The 20,684-nt window shown below is 41.6% G+C and overlaps 1 protein-coding gene across 5 annotated transcripts; it reads left to right on the top strand.

Annotated features, from left to right (window-relative positions):
• The first annotated feature begins 104 nt into the window (after positions 1–104).
• vps39 (VPS39 subunit of HOPS complex) lies at positions 105–15,853 on the top strand. 5 transcript variants are annotated; one of them, XM_086050129.1, is made up of 25 exons: positions 105–403; positions 596–779; positions 1,524–1,589; positions 1,961–2,025; positions 2,102–2,144; positions 2,236–2,330; positions 2,505–2,603; positions 2,690–2,782; positions 3,660–3,843; positions 4,209–4,329; positions 4,907–5,027; positions 5,548–5,677; positions 6,467–6,609; positions 6,788–6,955; positions 8,922–9,063; positions 9,540–9,626; positions 10,685–10,758; positions 10,868–11,084; positions 11,180–11,308; positions 11,948–12,050; positions 12,130–12,175; positions 12,285–12,434; positions 12,700–12,834; positions 13,835–13,926; positions 14,194–15,853. In XM_086050129.1, exons 2-25 carry the CDS (start codon positions 707–709, stop codon positions 14,270–14,272), a joined length of 2,655 nt encoding a protein of 884 aa, XP_085906255.1. In that variant the 5' UTR covers positions 105–403; positions 596–706; the 3' UTR covers positions 14,273–15,853. The 5 variants fall into 5 exon arrangements, with proteins under 5 accessions (XP_085906255.1, XP_085906254.1, XP_085906256.1 ...); XM_086050128.1 differs by having other exon boundaries at positions 574–779; XM_086050130.1 differs by having other exon boundaries at positions 105–779; positions 5,551–5,677.
• The last annotated feature ends 4,831 nt before the right edge of the window (positions 15,854–20,684 follow it).

Raw genomic sequence — 20,684 nt, 5'->3', positions numbered from 1 at the left:
TAATGTTTGGACTAAACGGTATCCCGTTTATCGCGAGATTTAATGCAAGGCTTAATTTTCGACACAACCAAAGAAAACAACAGTACGGAACAGAAACCTTTTCACCTTTAATCAGGACTACGCAAAATAGTTTAGTTTAAAAAAAACTGACACCATATTAAAACCAGCTCTTGTGTATAAACTGCGCCTTTAATTCGCTCCTCGTGAGCTAGCTGTGACGTGAGTCACGTGCTTCTTCCAGTCAGCTGAAGACAGGAGGAAGTAGCTTCTAGCTAACTTGGCTAACTAGCCTGCTAACAACAACAACATTAGTCAGACTCTTTGTTTTTTGACATTATTGACAAGTTAAGTTTTTCACTTGTGATCGTAGTTTTGGGCATAAATTCGTGGATGGAGTTAATGTGTAAGTGTGGAAAGAGGCGCTGGTATTTGGCAACTTCTTAGCCATTGAGCTAACAGTTTTGATTCTGGACATAAGTTTGACTATCGAAAGAAATTCTGTCTTTTTGGTTTGTCTTTTTTTGCGTGCCTTGTGAACATTACAACTACTCCGGTGTGTTCGTGAACGCTAAGATACCCAGGTTGTTTCATGAAGGCACCGCCACGACTACTACCGTGACCAGCGGCCACTCAGTGGAGCACTCGGCCGTCGTGCCTCGCCTCACTCCCGGCTTGCATCCTCCGGGTCGCACCGCTGTGAGTCAAGATGCATGACGCCTATGAGCCGGTGCCGATTTTGGAGAAGCTTCCTCTCCAGATCGACTGTATGGCGGCCTGGGGTGAGTTTTAATCCCTCAATACACTCCTATAAATCCGATGGTGCTTGATTGTATTGAGATAAGATTGTACCATTGAGAATCAGTGTTCTAAAGTGTTTATTATCCAGGGTTATGGGTGAGCTGGAGCTTGTTCCATTAGACTCCGGGCGAGAGGCGGGGTACACCCTGGGCTGGTTGTCAGTCACAGGCACTTCTTCACAAACAGGCTTAGAGGATATCCATGCAAGCAAGGGGAAAACATGCCAGCTCCTGAGGGCCAGAGCCATAATTCGAACCTCAGAAGGCTAACATTTCATCCATCGTGCCACGTTATGATTTTTTTTCTTTTTCTTCACAATTTCAAAAAAGATTCCAGCTGTCCAAATAACTCTGCAGCTATGCTTACCCCTCGGCTTTGGTCGTGGTTTGGCCAAAGTGTTGTTTTTTTTTCTTTTTTTGCTCTAGAACACGACAGACCCAAATATTTGTACACAAACATTAAAAAGTCAATATTACATAATTTGTCAACTTGAAAGTGATTCATTGTCTAAGCAGTTCCTAAAAAATACTTGGCTTTTTAATTGGTGAACAAAAAGTATGTACAGCCATTTGTATGTAAAACGTATGTAAAAGTCAGGTCACTCCTACGCATAATTTACTTGTGCTGGAAAGGTTGTATATTTCGCTCAATAATGAATTAATTTCCCGGGAAGTGGTGTACAATGCAAGTGAAATGACCACAGTGGCTTTGTTTTCTTACCACAGAGGATTGGCTACTTGTCGGTACCAAGCCCGGGCATCTCCTTTTGTACCGTATTAAAAAGGATCCAGGTAGGAATATGAATGGTTATTAAACTTTTATGTTATTGTGTTTTTTTGGTTTTTTTTCCACAATTTGAAGCAGTTCCCAAGTATCTTCATTACCATGACGACCGGAGCTGTTGCAATGAAGCAAAAGCTACTCACTGTTGTCATCATATTTATATACTTGTTTAATTTCACAATTCTCAGACCCAATTATTAGTATACAACAGTGGCCCCCAAACTCTTTTTTTTTGCAACACGGATTAGTTTGTACAAGTACATGCATTCGCTGACTAAAAATGGTACCGGTGGTTAGGGACTACTGGTATACAAGACATCACGAAGTCAATTTCTCCTTCAACAAATGCTTGATTGATTGCAATTATTTCTCCTCTTAGCCACCAACCTCTTCGAAGTCACGCTTGAGAAATCCAACAAAAACTTTTCCAAGAAAATCCAGCAGGTAATGATGCGTTTAAGCGTTGGCATGTCGCCCGATAATACCTGACCTTCATTTGCACCCCTCCCCTGTTTCGCAGCTCTACGTCGTCTCGCAGTACAAAATACTTGTCAGCCTTTTGGGTAAGACGCCCACCCCCGCCTTCCATGTAGAATTTCTTGCTGTGTCGTTTTTATTCCTGATTACTCTCGCTCTGCGCACGTTTTCCCGCAGAGAATAACATCCACGTCCACGACCTGCTGACCTTCCAGCAGATCACCGTGGTGTCCAAAGCTAAGGGAGCCACGCTCTTTGTCTGCGACTTGCAGGTTGGTTAAATCAGGAATGAAAGCGGGAGTTTGCCGTTATGAAACGACTGGCAGGATTTATTCCACAATCAAGTGGAATAAATCTGCTAAAAGACAGATTCAACTTTTTGCGCTAAAGGTAAGCATTTATTTTTGTGATTAGCCATAATTGTGTGGGTTCTTTTTGGTTTCCAGCAAAGCAGCTCGGGAGAGGAGACGCTGAGAATGTGTGTCGCCGTGAAGAAGAAGCTGCAGATGTACTACTGGAAGGATCGAGAGTTCCACGAGCTGCAGGTAGAATGTGAAACATTTCACTGGTCGTTTTTAGATTTCTAACTAAACGTCTCTCTTTTTTTGTTTTTGTTTTTTGGGTCCATCAGGGTGACTTTGGTGCTCCAGATATTCCAAAGTCCATGGCTTGGTGCGAGAACTCCATCTGCGTCGGCTTCAAAAGAGACTATTACCTCATCCGGGTATGCATACTTAAAGTTATGTCCATTAGGGCTGGCAAAACCAAATAAAATCCTGGCATTTTTTTCCATAAAAAGCACATTGCTGTTTTCAATCGATTCCCACCCCCTCCTCGGTTCTTAAGAAATCAATGATGTTCTAAAGAACACCCCCACACCACCTCCATAATTGACTTGTGCAGGAAAAAAAACAGCAAAAGGTGTTTTTTCTTTTACAAACAAACTCATTCACTGCCAGACATTTTCAGGCCCTCGTTTACCTGAACGAAAAAAAAATTAAAAATATATAAATAAGTTCCTGGGATTTAATTTCTGGACTGCCAAAAGACAGATAAATACGTCAATGGCAGTGAATGAGTTAAAAGGCCTAATATTGGCCAATTTAATCGATCGGCTTGGTCCCTATTTAAAAAAAGTGTGAAAAGTTCAATACATTTTAAAATAATTGTCCACTGAAGCGGTCATCAGAATTTTATCCTTCTAAAATATCTTAATCGACCACAGCCTTTTTTGCAACGTATAAATGTGCAGTGACTTTGGCCATGTTTAGCGCGATTGATTCGGTGGTTGCCTTCCACCGGCCTCTTTTCTTTCTTAAAGTTTACAGTCGCTGAAAAAAAAACCTCATGTTGTCTGTTTCTTAAAGTTGTAAATGCCTTAAAAAAAAAAAATGTTTTGAGGGGCATAAAAGTCGCAAAATATCGTGGCCATATTTCAACGCAACATCGACTCAATTTGCACGACGGGAGCCGCTAAGCAATAAATAAAAAATAAAAAAAAAAGCATTCTGACAAATTCAACTCAAATGAATGCCTAAAATTGATGACTCGCCCGGCGGAAAGCGTCCATGTGTGTTATTGAGTTCTACGACCACCTCCAGATGGACGGGCGCGGGACGATCAAGGAGCTCTTTCCTACCGGCAAGCAGCTGGAGCCGCTGGTCACCCCGCTGGCCGACGGCAAGGTGGCCGTCGGCCAGGACCACCTCACCGTGGTGCTCAACGAGGAGGGCGTTTGCACCCAGAAGTGCGCCCTGCACTGGACCGATATCCCCATCGCCATGGGTAAGAAGTTACACATCAGTACACTTGGACCCAGTGTGGGGTTTTGGCAGATAAAATATTAAAAGTGCGACTAGTGAAGATCCGGCGTCACTTTTACATACATGCCTTGAGAATTGAATTCATTCTGTGACCACACGGGAATATCGGTCGCGTTAGTCACAGACCACCAAGAATATACAGTGGAAACTCGATGATTCAATGAACAGAAAATAAGTCTCGATCCTACGGACCTAGTGTTGAGTCCGGCACTATGGAAAAACTTAATAGCGTAACGACTAAAAGTCTAGCGTCGTATTGTGTTTGACTAGTGTGTATTAGTGGCTGACCAAGAGTGTATTCACACACACACACATATACAACTCCAGAGCACCAGCCTCCGTACATCATCGCGGTGCTGCCTCGCTACGTGGAGATCCGGACCTTGGAGCCCCGGCTGCTGGTGCAGAGCGTGGAGCTGCAGAGGCCTCGTTTCATCACATCCGCCGGGTACGTTGCACCATTGCAAAGAAAGTTATTTTAGCCTAACCTATAAGACCAAAACATTTATATATAGTAACTCTGTTTTTTTTTTTTGGTAATACAGATTAATATATTGCTCGTGTTTGTAAAAAAAATAAACAAATAAATGCATGTGAAGAGGACCTTGAAAAAAAAAAATCACATTTAAAGGAAAGTCAACGTAAACGTTTGTGGAAGTGTTAATCCACTCGTTTTTAGCCACCTCCGGGGGCGGCCATTTTGTCTTGTGTCGACTGAAAACGACATCACAACTGCTCACAACGACCAATCACGGCTCAGATTCAGAGAACGGGTCAGCCGTGATTGGTCGTTGTGAGCAGTTGTGATGTCGTTTTCAGTCGACAGCAGACAAAATGGCCGCCCCCAGAGGTGGCTAAAAACGAGTGCATTTTGCCGCTTAACTTATATTCCACAAACGCAAAATTACCCAGCATGCCCTGTTTCAACTAGTGGGCCTGCTGGGAACATATTCTTGAAAAAAAAAAAAAATGTTTGGGTTGACTTCCGCTTTTAATTTTCTTTTCTTTTCTGGGTCCTTTCTTAGCCCAAACGTTGTGTACGTGGCCAGCAACCATTTTGTGTGGCGCCTGGTGCCCGTGTCCATCGCCACGCAGATCCGTCAGCTGCTCGAGGACAAGCAGTTTGAACTGGCTCTCCAGTTGGCAGTGAGTGAACAAACTCATTTGGGCCTCCGCTCAATCATCGCTTCTCACTCGATGACCTATCCACAAATGCGTGGATTGATACAATTAGATCATCCAGTGAGGTAAATTTAAGAAATAACTCAAAAGGGGTGGTGAGGGCTGCTAAAAAAAAAAAAAAAAAAAAGAGAAAAGAATCGGCCCCAGATGCCAGTTGTACCGATTGTCTCCGAATTTGCTCAACTTTTCTGTCACAGTAGGACGCACGAAAAAGTGTCAAGCACCTATGCCTGAAACAAAACATTTTGGTTTAAAGCAGCCATTTTGGGTGTATTCCAGGGCCTCCTTTTAGGGAGTTTTCCCAAATGAGCCCCAATCGGAAGCAAGTATCCTTGAATGATGAACACTAAATTGCCAAGCGTTTTGACTGGCTTCTATTGTGGGTGAAGTATGTGATGTCGCAGTTTGATGATAGGCGGTGATATGGCCCGATCGTCACCGCTCCCAGCTTTTGTTCAGTTTTTCCCCCTCCCCTTCCCGCCAGAAGATGAAAGACGACTCGGACGGTGACAAGAAACAGCAGATCCATCACATTCAGAATTTGTACGCCTTCAATCTGTTTTGCCAGAAGCGATTTGATGACTCCATGCAAGTGTTTGCCAAACTGGGCACAGGTGGGTGAGACTTTGTTGTTGACACAGTTTTCTACTGAGGGACACACGTAGAACATTGGAAGGAAGTATGGGGATCACTCGTCCTTGTTTTTATCAAGCCATGCTAAATATGAATTTATTATGCTGTAGGTTAACGTCTGCTAAGCAGTTAAATATGTTTACAGTCGGACAAAAGTCTCAGCGTGGTGTTGTTGGTGACAAAACATTAGCATTAAAGGGAACGACTTTAGACTTTCGACGCCAAGGGAATGACACTCGAGTCTCTTTTGACTAATCGATCGACGTCATTCATAGTTTTTCAGTCATTCACTGCCAGACATTTTCAGAGCTTCTTTTACCCTCACCTTAAAAAAAAAAAAAAAAAAAAAAAATCCCCAAAAATATAAATATTTTCCTGGGATTGAATGGCTGGGCTGTGAAAAGACAAATAAATACGTCAATGGCAGTGAATGAGTTAACATTAGCGCTTGATTTTTACATTAAAAACGTTATTGATGTGCGGCCACTTGTCTTTTTATTGTGTTTAAAAATTTTTTTTTTTTTAAAAACGCTACACTTTCTTTTCATTACAGAAGACCATTTTGTGAATTGGCCGACTTCATGCTTAAGGCTGCACGTCAGCTAGCGTTAGCCTTTTCAGATGACCGTGCATAGCATTTGTTATACAATACAATACAATTTTATTTATATAGCGCATTTCACAACAGCTACAGGCCGGACTTTGAGCACCTTTGGTTTGATGAAGTGCCAATCATTCCAAACGTTTTCCGCCCAATGCGCTCTGTGCAGATCCCACTCACGTGATCGGGCTGTACCCGGACCTGCTGCCGTCCGATTATCGCAGGCAGCTGCACTACCCCAACCCTCTGCCGGCGCTGTCCGGAGTGGAACTGGAAAAGGCTCACCTGGCACTCATCGATTACCTCACCCAGGTTTGTCTTTGGAGTGTGTGTGTGTGTGTGTGTGCGTGTGATCGTGTAATCGTTTTTGTCTTCTGTAATTTAACGTGTGTCCACTGCTGACGTGCAGTTCTTACACTAACAACTTGGCTGCGAATCGAGGGGCGCAATCAGAGGAGGCAATAATCAATTGAAATGAGATTTTTTTCAGACTCGTCATTCCTTCGGTTTGCCGCAGAAACGCAGCCACCTGGTGAAACAGCTCAACGACTCGGACCCGTCCACCACTTCGCCGCTCATGGAGGGCACGCCCACCATCAAGAGCCGCAAGAAGCTGCTGCAGATCATCGACACCACGCTGCTGAAGTGCTACCTGCACGTAAGTATTCTTTTTTTTTTTTTTTTTTTTCCCCCGCCTGTTAGTTCAAATTGTCACACTGTTAAAGCTTCGTTGGAGTGTTTCATCGGTGACATTCATAACAGCTAAGAAATCAGATAATTCTCACCCAAAATATTTTTTTTTAAACCCTGAGGATAAGTAGTGAAGGGAGACTAATCCTCCATTATTTGCATTTTTTTATCTTCTTTTTATAACTTTTTGAAGATTGCAAAAGATGTCGTCAAAGCACTGTCAAAATAGCAATTGGTCCCAAGGAAGTATATTGAAGCGCTATATCTTGGCTGAGAGATAAGTCGGACAGAGAGAGCTTGGGTCGTTAATGGAGAGTCTTTGCCGTATTTTTTGTGAATTGTTTTGGCATCATATTTAGGGTTTCAGAGGGGGTCCATTAGCGAATTTTAACCATTAGTGTCTTGGTCCCTAAGACCTGTCAGTAGCGAGGGTTGACCGTATACTTCGGTGAAGTCTTCTAAAACGGAACATTTGTAGTTGTATTTGTGAATGCCGATGTTTTGAGACTGCTCTTGTATTTGATGTGCACCGAATATTGTCGTAGGACATTGGATACAGTCCTTGAAGATGGCCGCAACACTTGGCACTAGAGCCGTGCAATTAATCGAACTTCAATTACAATTACGATTATTACGCATTACGATTACGATTGTTTGTTTACACAAGGAAATTTTATTTGAATTTGCCCTGTTTTTTAATTTTATAATAACCAAATTTATAAATGTTAGGTCCAAAAGGAACTTACTTACATTTATTTTTGTCTTTATATTTTTTGCATTTAAACATATTCTTGTTTTGTACCAAAAAATAAGTGATCGTTTTAATAATCGCGATTTCAATTATTACCAAAATAATCGTGATTCATATTTTTTTTTTTCAAAATCGAGCAGCCCCACTTGGCACGAAACATTCATTGGCCGTTGACGAAGCAAGATATTGTTTCGTTTGCGTGTTGGTAAGAAAGCAAGCAAAGCGGTGTGCTGCTGGAATTTGACACGCGATGGAATCGAAGTTGCTCGAGCACCCTCAAAGCGACTCTGCCGGCGTCGTTGTGTTCGGACGGGCCAGATGCTTCTCTTTAGAGGCCCACAAAGTCCGACCTAATCACAGAGGACGAGGCTACTGGAATCTCGCGTCAGGAGTCTGCATCTGATTATGTAGACAACAAGCAGCACAGTGTGTGAGGCAATCGGCGAAGTCGCCTGCTTTCACTCTGGGAGGTGAAACACTCCAGGGTGTCCAGATCGCCGGCCCATTTGCATTTCCGAGCCTGCGACCGTGGTTTTCGACTTCTTCTAAACTTTTTCAAAGGTCTCAGAGCCATGCATGAGTGCATTAGATAAAAAACAATAGGCAGAATTGAATCTGCATGCACTTATCGTCGTGGCTGACATCTCAATGTCTATAAAAACATACAAGAATCCAGATTTTCAGTCTTGAGGTGACATAATGTGGCGCGGTTGCGGGGTAGAGAGGAAGAGGCTGAGTTCTTGTTGACATTAGGAGTAAAAATGACAAATGATGTAGGGACGGACCAATAGTATCGATTTGTGAACAAATATGATATTGACCATTTTAGGAGGTGGGAGTGATGTACATTTTCGATTCAATTTTTTTTTCGTCAAAGTTTGATTTGAACTCTCTAAGACGCTGCGGAGCCGGGGAGCGCCCTGCAATTTTGTTTGCAAGAATTTTCCCCCAAAAAATTGTGTGTTGACGAAGAATAAAGTAAAGAAGAAAGACTTTAGAATGTTGTAAATCTGCAAATCTTTTTAATAAACATACTTTACGCTTCAAGGCATGTAAACCATGTTAAGTAAGTGTTGTTGGAATTCAAATTGTTCCTGAATTCCAAGAACGCCGTCTGTATGGTATTCTCAAAGCGTTGTCAAGTTTGAGCGCCGATTGAAAAGCGTTTTTGTTTGTGTTGTAGACCAACGTGGCCTTGGTTTCGCCCCTCCTGCGCCTGGAGAACAACCACTGCCACATCGAAGAGAGCGAGTACGTCCTCAAGAAGGCGCACAAGTACAGCGAGCTCATCATTCTTTACGAGAAGAAAGGCCTGCACCGGAAAGGTAGCACACTCAAGCGCATGACAACAATCGTCCGTGGACTTGGAATCGGATTTTTCGACATAACCCCTTACCACAATAACCGTTTTGTTTCACTTTTTTTTTCCCCCCCACATATATTCTACATACGACGATATCCTACACAATAAGAGCATTCCCCAAAACACATGCGCCTGTACCTAATGTTCTCGAATTTGGTTTTCGGTTGAATACATTTAAAAGGCGCGTCTTTTCATTTTTGAGTGGATGCCGTCGCGATCCGTTTCATCTCGGGGGATTTTTTTTTTTTTTTTTTCCCCCCCGCACGTAGTCGTGTGATGTCATTCCTCTGGAGACCCGCTTCTCCACCTCGCCACTGATTCGAACCATCTGCGCCGATTAGACGGAGTTAGTTAGTCGTGTAATGGGAAGCAGATGACGCGTGGCTTCCTTTTGACCAATGTCACATCTTGCCCTTCTACTCTTCTTGCTCGCATCAGCTCTGCAGGTCCTGCTGGACCAGTCCACCAAGGCCAACTCGCCTCTGAAGGGCCACGAGCGCACCGTGCAGTACCTCCAGAGGCTGGGTGAGCGTCCCAAAAAATGACTCGCTTAAAAGGGAAGTCAACACAAACATATTTTTTTTTTCAAGAATATGTTCTATGCAGGCCCGCTAGTTGAAACAAGGGAATATGATTCGTTTGATATATGAGTTAAGCAGCAAAATCTTTTAAAATGTTTAGCCATTTCAAGGGGCGGCCATTTTGTCACTTCTGTCGACTGAAGATGACATCACAGTTGCTCAGGGCTCAAATCTGCCCGTTTTTAGCCATTTCAAGCGGCGGCCATTTTGTCACATCTGTCGACTGAAGATGACATCACAGATGCTCAGGGCTCAGATAACGACCAATCACAGCTCACCTGTTTTTTTGATGCTGAGCCGTGATTGGTCGTTACCTGAGCCCTGGGTAGTTGTGATGTCATCTTCAGTCGACAGAAGTGACAAAATGGCCGCCCCCGGAGATGGCCAAAAACGGGTGGATTTTGTTGCTTGTATTTGCTACACAAATGGTATAATACTGTACATTAAACTCACGTTTTGGGATTTATACGCAATAATAAATGCCCTGTTGGACACCTGCTCCCAAGTTTGAACCAGAAATTTTGAATTAACCTAACATCTCACAGTTTACTATTGAGGAAATAAGTTATGCTATTAACAAATGAAACATTTTCCGTGCATTTAGTTTCCATCTTATTTTTTGCTGCATGCGGTTCAGTTATTGGCAGAATTGAAATGGGGATTTTTATTTATTTATTTATTTATTTATTTATTTTTTTGCAGTTTGGCAAGAGCACTTCATAGTTTTGGAACTGTTGTAATGCCCTAATAAGTTGTGTGCTGTAATGGTACAAATTTCAGCTGGCATGTTTTTGACTTGGATCACTTCCCTGCAGCTACATAAGTTTAACGTGATCATATTCAGTGAGTCATCAAACTTTGCTGCCATGCGCTGTCCACAGACGCCAAGTCAACATTTTCTCACAATTTCGCCATGGATCAAAAAGCCATGGGACAAGTATGTGTTTGAGACACATCTAGAATGTATGGATACATTTTTTTCCTGTGATTCCCGTCACACAGGAGTTGAAAATCTTGGCATGATCTTCGAATTTGCTCCCTGGGTGCTGAAGATCTGTCCCGAAGATGGGCTGAAGGTACGTTTTATTCGACACGGGACGTGTTCTCAGATTTTGTCCCATTTGTAACCCCACGGTGACGTTCAGTACCTCTAATCTTAACAAAGACGCAACTTCTCTGCCCCAGATCTTCACGGAGGACCTGACGGAGGTGGAGACGTTGCCACGGGACAAGGTGCTCAACTTCCTGAAGGAAGGCTTCAAGGAGCTAGCCATCCCATACTTGGAACACATCATCTACGTGTGGGACGACAAAGGCCCCGAGTTCCACAACACCCTCATTCAGCTCTACCTGGAGAGGGTTCAAGGCCTGATGAAGCAATACCTCAACTCACTGCCGGAAGGTCTCAGTACAAACACTTGAAATAGGATTACATGCTTCAGGAAGTTTCGACTTTTTAAAAAAAAAAAAAATAATTTTAATATGATTTAATGTCAGGAGTTCCAGCTGTGGCGGCGGGGATGGAGAAAGGCGAGCTCGGAGAGTTCCGGAACAAGCTGCTGTCCTTTCTGGATATTTCCAGTAGTTACGAGCCGGCGCAACTCATCAGCGACTTCCCTTTCGACGGTGAGCAAAGCGAAAAAACATTATTATTCAGGGTAAAAAAAAACACGTTGGTCGGAAACGTTCAAATATGGCTCAGGTTTTTTTCTTCACAAATTTTGATTTGGAGTTTAGACCCTCAAAAACAGCATTTTCCGTTGCACACAATACATCGCCACGGCAACGGTATGCAACGAAATGAAAAACTTTGAACTCGTTCAATGCCAGACATTTTCAGACCCTCTTTTATCCTAACGTTTGAAAAAAATAGGGAAAAAAATAGAAATAAATTCCTGAGATTGAATGGCTGGACTATGAAAAAACATATAAAAACGTCTTTGGCAGTGAATGAGTTCATAATTTTTCATCTTGAACACTTTAAGATGAAACACCCAAAGTTTTAAAGCGATTGGATAAAATCTCATGGAGGATCACATTTTTCGCCTGGCCCGATGTGTGCGAGAAATTTGGTGAGTTTTTGTTCATGTTTAGACCCTCAAAAATGTGAATCATTACAGACAATAATAATTCACTACTCGGCCCCAATGCAGTGTTTGGCAACTCAAGCAAGATAGTTATTATTTTTTTTTATTTGAAGAGTAGTGATTTTGGAAATGTGAGGATTCCACCCGATAGCAACGATACGTGTGATTATCTCCCAAGGTCTGCTGGAAGAACGGGCCCTGCTCCTGGGTCGCATGGGAAAGCATGAGCAGGCGCTCTTCATCTATGTGCACATCCTGAAGGACACACGCATGGCCGAGGAGTGAGTGCAATGCACGCACGCGCACACACACAGTGAAACATTGTGGAAATAGTGAGAGGTTTCGCTCTCCTTGCCACAGATACTGTCACAGCCATTACAGCAGCGCCGTGGAAGCCGATAAAGACGTGAGTCGATATCCATTTGTCAGTTCGATGTGTGCTCCTGGATTGTACCCCAAATGATCCAATGTGACAAAAATCGAGTTGTGAAAAAGTTGCGCTGTGTGCCCTGCAGGTGTACCTGTCCCTGCTGAGGATGTACCTGTCCCCTCCTGACGCGCACTGCCTGGGGCCCGTCAAGATGGAGCTGTCGGAACCACAGGCCAACCTCCAGGCTGCCCTGCAGGTCCTGGAGCTGCACCACAGCAAGCTCAACACCACCAAGGTACGACATGTGAAAAATTGCATTATTATTATTTTTTTTTTTTTTGTGTGTGTGTTTATTCCATTTTTATTGAAGCACAAAAACACAGCACAATTATCAAGGAATAAGCAGATGTGAGGACATTTTTGAAACGTCAAGAGAGAGTAAGAGCTTGCTCCTTTCTTACACAAAATCCGCAATCCAGCATCAACTCACGTGAAGGAAAATTAAGAAGTTGAGGAGTGTCATTCAATATTTGGTTGATATTTTATTTGTTCTTGCACAGGCCATCAACTTGCTGCCGGCCAACACTCAGATCCGCGAGATCCGAGGCTTCCTGGAGAGTGTCCTTGAGGAGAAGGCTCAGAGGAAGCGTTGCAACCAGGTGCTCAAGAGTCTACTGCAGGCGGAGTTCCTCAGGGTGAGCGTGGAGCAGCTTCTACCATTCTGGATATCTTCTCAAAAGTCTGTCGATGCCCTTGTTGAGCTCAGTGGAACCCAGCGCTGCGCGTTATGGCCTTAAAATAAAATCTTAATTTTTTTTAAATTTTTAAATTTTTTTTACAGGAGTCTTGATTTACAATTTTAATCCGTTTTTATTTTCTCAAAATAAATTGTTCTGGGTCAGGAATCCAGACTGCCCCCAAATGATAGCATTTTGCTCCTAGAATTTGAATTTTTTTTCATCTACCCCCACCTGTGCGACCAGTAAATTTGCTTATGTTTATTTTGTTTTATTTACTATTATTGAATATTTTTTGTTGCTAACTTCTACTCCACACTTCAGCCCATTTATTGGTGATATGAACATGAGTGGAGTGAATATTTACTTCGCACATCGACTTACAGTGTGCGCCAGGGGCGGAGCCAGAACGTGGTCAGTGGGTGGGCCTGGAAAAAATCAGGGTGGGCCTGAACATTTCTCTCACTTCACACAATCCTCCTGTCCTGACACATCATATATTCCAATAAAATGACAAACCGAATAATATGAAGTTCAAATCCTTCCTTAGACAACCACACTTATGTCATTCTTAATATTCAATACAATAAAAAAAAAAACAAATTATTTAATCATTTACTAAAAATGAAAAAGTATATATTTTTTCATGAATCTCATTGGGTGGCCAGTCTGTCAATCTGGGTGGGCCTGTGCACACCCAGGCCCACCCATGGCTCCGCCCCTGGCGTGCGCCCGTAAATTTTCTACTTGCGCCCCTTCAATTCTCCAAAAAAGGATTCATTTCCTGTACATTTTTTCTGATGGGGAAAAAACAGCAGAAAAAATGTGTTAAATGAAAATTTTGATTTATTATGGATCCTGTCCTCTGGGGCATTTTGAGTAGAGAAAGTGTTGTTATTGTCACTCATTACCTTACAACGAAGAACTGAGGTTGACAGTTTTTGTTTTTGTATTTCAGGTGCAGGAAGAGCGTATCTTCCACCAGCAGGTCAAATGTGTCATCACGGATGAGAAGACATGTAGAGTGTGCAAGAAGAAGATAGGAAACAGGTCAACTTTTCACTACTTGCTTGCCTATGTTGTTTTCAAATACACTTTGCTTATTTTATTTTTATCATTACACCTGAAACTTCAGCGCTATTCGTTAGCCTTTGTGGAATTTTGCATTGTGGGTTAGCATTAAGCTAGCTGCGATTCTGCATTTATTCGGTTGTTACTACACCAACAACTTTATCAAACATTATTTTGTTGGAGGAAAGCTGTTAGCTCACTCTGATGCTCACAATATTTCCGAACAACTGTCTTTGTGTCCCACAGTGCGTTTGCCAGATATCCCAACGGCGTGGTGGTGCACTACTTCTGTTGCAAAGACCGCAACGCATGTCCCACCGAGTAACATCCCAACATGCCTTGCCGTTTCACAACAACTTAGAAATGAAATGAAAATGCAATTGCCACCACCGCCCCCCCCCCCCAGCAAAGAATCTTAATAAACGCTCCGACTTTTTTGGGGAGAACATGGCTGCCTTCCCCCCACCCCACCCCTTTTTTTTGTGGACATTTGTAGCCATAGAACAAAAGGAAGGATGAGGATCATGAGTTAAAATGGACGCCACGGACATGATCGAGGGCGCTCGACTGTTAATGCCTTTTTCGGACTCACGATTGTACGCAAGGCGGTTTATTGTCTGCTAGCATGAAGAATCACGTTTGACGTGCGTTAATTGTCGGACCATCGTGTTCACGTTCAATCACAATTGTACATTTTTCACTTGGAAAGTCTGCGAAGGAAACCTCACGGCAGGGTCGCTCAAGTGCGGCACTTTGAAAAGTGAACAAAGTTTATTTATTGCTTGGAGAGTGGTACTTGGAATTTGAATGACAGATATTTAATTGTTAATCTAAGTGTGATTGTTATTTAAAACAAAAGAAAAAAACCTTTTGAAATAAAACACAAAAAAAAACAACAGAAGTGGGTATTCCGTCAGACTGATGGACCGGTCCATCAGTCCGTCACTGACGGACGCCCATTTTGCTGACGTTACACCATAGACGGGAAAAAAAAGACGGACTAAGCACGGACATCTTGCTGACGAGAGACGGAAACGCGACCCGCCTGTCTCGCATGTGTTTACTTGAATTAATTGCATTGACTGTAGATGTCCAGTAGGTGGCAGTATCCAACAAAGAGAGAATCATGAGTTAGCCAAGCTGGGAGGGCAACAACTAATTAATGAGCTAAGAGGTAATAAAGTATCTTTGAATAGAGAGACAGTTTTACAGAGAAGTTCTTGTGAGTTAAGTTTTACATTTCTAATTTTTTGGGGGGAAATAGTAAAAAAAATTATTGTCAGGATTGGACCTTTGGCAACAATGTGACACGGGATTCTGGTTAAGGTAAGCAAAATTTTAAAATAGAACTTTTAAGAGTTAAAGCTCCCACTTAACAGTTGAATAGATTGCAAATAAGTGTAGGCTATGTGAAATGTCAAATGTATGTGAGTGTAAAGCTATTCGAGCAGAAACCACACAGTATGATGTAGATAGTGGACCCCATTTACCATTTTATTCAAATCGGTTCAGATGATGGATGGATTTTTCATCTGTTGGCCCTTTTTTTTTTTTTTTTTAACCGATTGACGAATTGGCGGACCTTTTATGTTTCCTGACTGAAGCGCGATTAAAATAACACGACAGACGGACTGACTGACTGACGATTACATTTCGGTTCGGCTTGAAAAAGTGACGGATGAAGGACGGGTGCGCAGAAACTTGAGTAAATTGCCTACATCTGAAAAAAAAAAAAAAAAAAAAACACTGTTACAAGCACTGAATGTCTCCTTGAATTGTTTGAACCGCTATCACCGCATCCGACACACCTACGGTAAATGTTTGCACACGCCCTGCTTCACTTTTGTAACTTCTTTTCAGGTGTGTTTGTCTGCCTTTAATTTCTAATAAACATTTTGCAGCAGGATGCAGGATGTTTGACTCTGTCCTTCAGACTCAATAAAGTAACAGAGCAAATCGATTGCATACGACGTGTTAATCTTGTACAAATGCAAATTGATTTTTTTTGTTTGGGTTTTACGAATTGATATGTTGAACAATTTGGTAGGAAATTGTACTAAATCAAATGCTTCTATCCAACTCCCCTGCTAGCTATCTAGCTACCTCACCAGCTAGCTAGCACCATTTTTTATGATAGACATACTGAACGTTAATGTTATATATTTTGAATAAAGCATTTAGATCGAAAACCAGGGCATTTTGACCATTTTCATCATAAAAGCTTTTTATTTTTTTTTTTTTTTTAAATCCGTTCTCGATGAAAACTTTTCGAAAGCAATGTGGTTCCCATGAGTCAGCACGTTTCTCCCATCATCTGCTATCATCATCATCATCATCATCATCATCACAGTGTGGCGGTTTCGAAGGCAACCACCCAGCTGTCACCGAGGCGGGCCAGCTGGACCTACACGAGCGCGCACACAACACACTTGACGCCCCGGCAACCGATGACGTCACTTCCTGCCGTCTGGTGCCTTCGCGTGGAATCTGACGTCTTGCCGTCTGCCCTGTAAAAAAACAACAGGTGCCGTTCAGATGGTCAATAGTGGGAAAACTGGCAGAGATGTTGTCATGTGGTGGAAAAGTGGATGTGTGTGTCTGTGTGTGTATGGAAAATAGACTGGCACGATCTTGATCTCACCCGGATTTGGACGCCTTTTAAAAAAAATCTCGGTTTGAATGAGCGATCTGCTGCATTGAGCTAATATTAATGATGTGACGATCAATTTGGATTATGATTTCCACTGTGCGGCTCTCTCTGTGTGTGTGTGAGTCTAGACGGGAATTTTGTTTCCACACTTCTGCAGTCCATGATTCACTGGGTTCACTTCATAGACGTTCCTTCTTCCCCCAAATCCGTTCCACGGTTTCCACGCCATTGGCGAAACAGACAAGGTTTTTTCCCGCCTGTGTTTTTCACAGAGCCCAGCAAAAGATAAGATTTTGAAGCAGCTGTGTGTGATTTCCAGCATTTCATCAATTTGGATTAAGGTTGTAACAAGAACAAAATGTGGGGGGGCTGCGGTGGGAAAAAACAAACTTTTTGAATGCTTTCTGGATGGGAATAGTGGAAATTGCCACCATTTAAGGTGCCATTGATTCACCCCAAATGAAGTTCAGATGTTCAAATGTGACATTATTTTGATTTCTATAGCTATTTGGAACTGTTCATATTTCCCACCTGGCTCGGATTATCCCCAAATAAAGTTCATCTGTTCTAGTAGGCTTTTCCTGACGTTTCTGTAGTCACATGCATGCTTTATCGCGCTCTCATTTTCAAAACACAAAAACTTGGCCTTTGTGTGTAGACGTTTTAATATCCACTGTAATTTTGATCCAAAAACTTCACATCTGATGTGTCCCAACAGGCTTTTAACGATATCCCGCCCTTGTGTGTGAAGTATTTCTCATAAGATAACCATTTTTCTTTCTCTCTTTTAAAAATTTTTTTTTTAGGATTCGGCATGCACACCTCCTCTTGTGGTCATGCCAGCCCCCCCCACCCCCCCCCCCCCCCCCGAATGCTGACGTCTTTGGGAACTAAGCGTCATGCACTTTGACGCAGACAGGCGCGGGAAGGTGCCGATTCCTTCACGTCGGAGGGCGCCTGCATGTGCCAACACATCTGTGGAAATACAATCCAAAAATTCATTAAATGTTTCATGGTTTTTTTTCAATAGACCATATTATTGTTTTGGATTAATTTAGCCATGTACTTTTTGGGTTGTTTTTATTTTAAAAGGATTTTTTGGTTGCTGGTCATATATTATCTTTGTTGTTTTTCTTGTTTTTTTTATTCTATTTGTACTGTTTCCAATGGAGAAAAGTGTGTACGCGCATGTGTGTGTGTGTGTTAGTGTTCTTCTGGTTGTAGTATGACTTCAAATGTCACACTCTGATGTCAGCTCGAGTGGACTTGCTAAATAAATGTATTTAGTTTCGACCTTCTGACGTGCGCAGCACACCATGGCATCATTGTGGACCTGCCCCCATAAAAAAAAAAAAAAAAAAAAAATACGACTACACACGAACACAAGACGGAACTTGTAAATATTGCCGAGCTGACTGTGCACTACCATGCAGGAATTCCATGTCAGCCTGCGCGTGTGTTTTCGCGTGTGCGTGCGCGCGTGCGTGTCAGTGCGTGTATGTTTTAGTAATCTCACCTTTAATTTAGTTTTATTTTACGGGTATTTTTTAAAAGTTTTTTTTTTAATTAGCATATTCAAAATTAAATGTTCCTTTTTTTTATAGTTTTTTTCAACATTTATTTTTTTTATTTTTTTTTATTAAAGATTATTATTTTTATTAGAAATAATATTTTATTTTTATGTTTTTATTGCTTTTATTTTTGATAGGATATGCTTTTGGTATATTTTGGGGGATATGGAGAAAAGATTTGATTTAGTATTTTGATTTGGTATTATTATTTGAATCATGTTTTTTTTAGCCAATCAGCTCCCTCCAACCCTTTGTGTCTCAGGTGTTCCTCGTTGTCTCGTCAAATTGTCTATATTTACTTCCCTGCTTTCTTTCAGTCTTTGTTGTCAAGTCAAGTCTAAAGTCCTAGTGTTTGTTTAGTTTCTTTTGATCCCTGTTTGTTTTTGGTGTTAGCCCAGTGCCTTGTTTCCCTTTTTTGTTTTCTTTTAATTCAATATTTTACATTGCACTTTATTTTTGCCTCCCTGCATTTGGGTCCTCTTCCACGCGTCTTACAACACTTTTTTTGTTAGTGGTTATGTGTTTATCGTTGGTCAACTTGGCCATGTTTTTGCTCACCTTTAAGTGAAGCAAAAAATCTGCCTAGCAACAAGCATTGGAGTAAGTGTGGTAAGAATCACTCGGTGGTCAACATTCTTTTCAAACGTGAAATGTAAAAAAAAAAAAAAAAAAAAAAAAATGTTTTCCTTGTGTATGAATGCATCGTTGTCAGTTGAGCAAATGTGGCGACATTGATGGTGTACTGGGGTTTGACCTCGCTGCAAACCACACAAGTGTGCACCCAGTAATCTTCAGCGGGACGTCTTGGCTTTCCTTCCTGTCCCGCCCTCGCTGCCCGCTGCTGCTTTTGTCTTTTTTTTTTCTTTCCTTCTTTCAGAGCTTGAATTGGGAGGTTTTCAACCAGCGCCGCAACCCTTAAAATGCAGCATGTGTATAAAGCGTACATGCAACTGTGTTGTACATGTTTTCTCAGTTTAGTGTTTGTATTATTTATGTATACGTTAAGGGTGTGTGTCAGTATGTTTTTTTTTTTGTTTTTTGTTTTTGTTAAATTTGCTAATCCCAGTAAGTTTCTTTTAAGTCATAGCTGATACTGACCGGGATCATACCGACAGTTTGTGGATATCTCCTCCAAATCATTGTTTGGCAAAATGACCAAATCTGTGGAAAACCACAATTTCTGTCAAAACAAGCATCCTATGAGTTTCATTGCCATACAAATCACCAAAATATGACTTCGGGATTTTTATGGCAGTCTTCAAACTCAAATGGAGTTAGTCCACTCTAGTTCTCTGTAGCTCAATTACTCACGGAGCGTAAACATGCGAGTTTAAACTGCGTCTGCACTGACGACCTCTGCAGCTGGCTGCGAAACCACAGATAAATCTTTTTTTTTTTTTTTTTTTTTAAACAAATGAAAGCGATAAGTCAGTAGATAAAGTGTTCCACTGACACAAGTTCATCTGTTGTGTGGAAAGATCTAATCCAGTCACCAGACACTTCATGAGATCCGCCCGAACGGTCTGACTAGGGGAAAAGGGGAGCATTTCGCTTGCAATCTATCCCAATTCAAATGTTATTGTAATTCTATAACTTGCAAGACTGGCTGATACAACTGGACCAATATTGATATTGTGCTGCATTATCGATACAGTTGGGTGAAATACTGATATTGTGACACACCATGTGTCTGTATTGTTGTGATACGTTATCACTAGATCAAATATAGATGTTATGTATCACTATTTTTTGTGTACATGATCAAATATCAAAACTTGGACACAGTATCGTTAGTTCTTTCCATGTAGAATTGATACAGCCAGAACAAATATTGATATTAGTATTCCATCGTTGTTATTTGTGAGGCCGTATTTTTTTTTTCTTGCGTTAAAGTATCAATACTGCTGGATCAATATTGTATGTTATCGTTATTTCTTGTGACACGTCAGTATTGTGATGTATGCTTGATTCTTGCGCCATATGAGTACAGCTGGATAAAATGTCGATATTGTGAGGTAACGTATTTTGTTGTGATGTATCTGGCGATCATTTACACTTTTCAACAAATTGTTGCTAAGTTTTTCAGAGAGGCAAATAAACTTTATCTTGTTTTTGCACCGATTCCAACTCTGCCCTCACTTTTTTTCATCGCATCAGGTTTTCATAACCTGAAAACAATACCCCACTTTATTTATAGAGCACTTTAAAAACAACCAGAGTGTGAGCGCAGCATCACACTTTCAGGCTGTTTTTCTTCAGCTGGAAATGGGGCCTACATCAAGGGAAAAAAAAAAAAAAAAAAAGCAAAACTTAAAGCATTTAGTGAACTGTCCAACCTAATATGTTGAAGTTTGTTGCTTTGAAATTTTGAGGTCTCCCAACACTTCCAAATAGTGTAATAATTTTAGCACAAAATGTTCAGGCATCTGCTAGAAAGCAAAACATGTCAGGAAAGCCTACCTGAACAACTGCACTTTATTTGGTGTTAATCAGAGGCAATATAAACGTTGGGAGTT

Source organism: Filicampus tigris, chromosome 13 (genome assembly GCF_054856515.1).
Source record: "Filicampus tigris isolate MCC_2025a chromosome 13, RoL_Ftig_1.0, whole genome shotgun sequence".
Taxonomy (NCBI): Eukaryota; Metazoa; Chordata; class Actinopteri; order Syngnathiformes; family Syngnathidae; genus Filicampus; species Filicampus tigris.
This window is presented reverse-complemented; position numbering and strand designations above follow the sequence as displayed.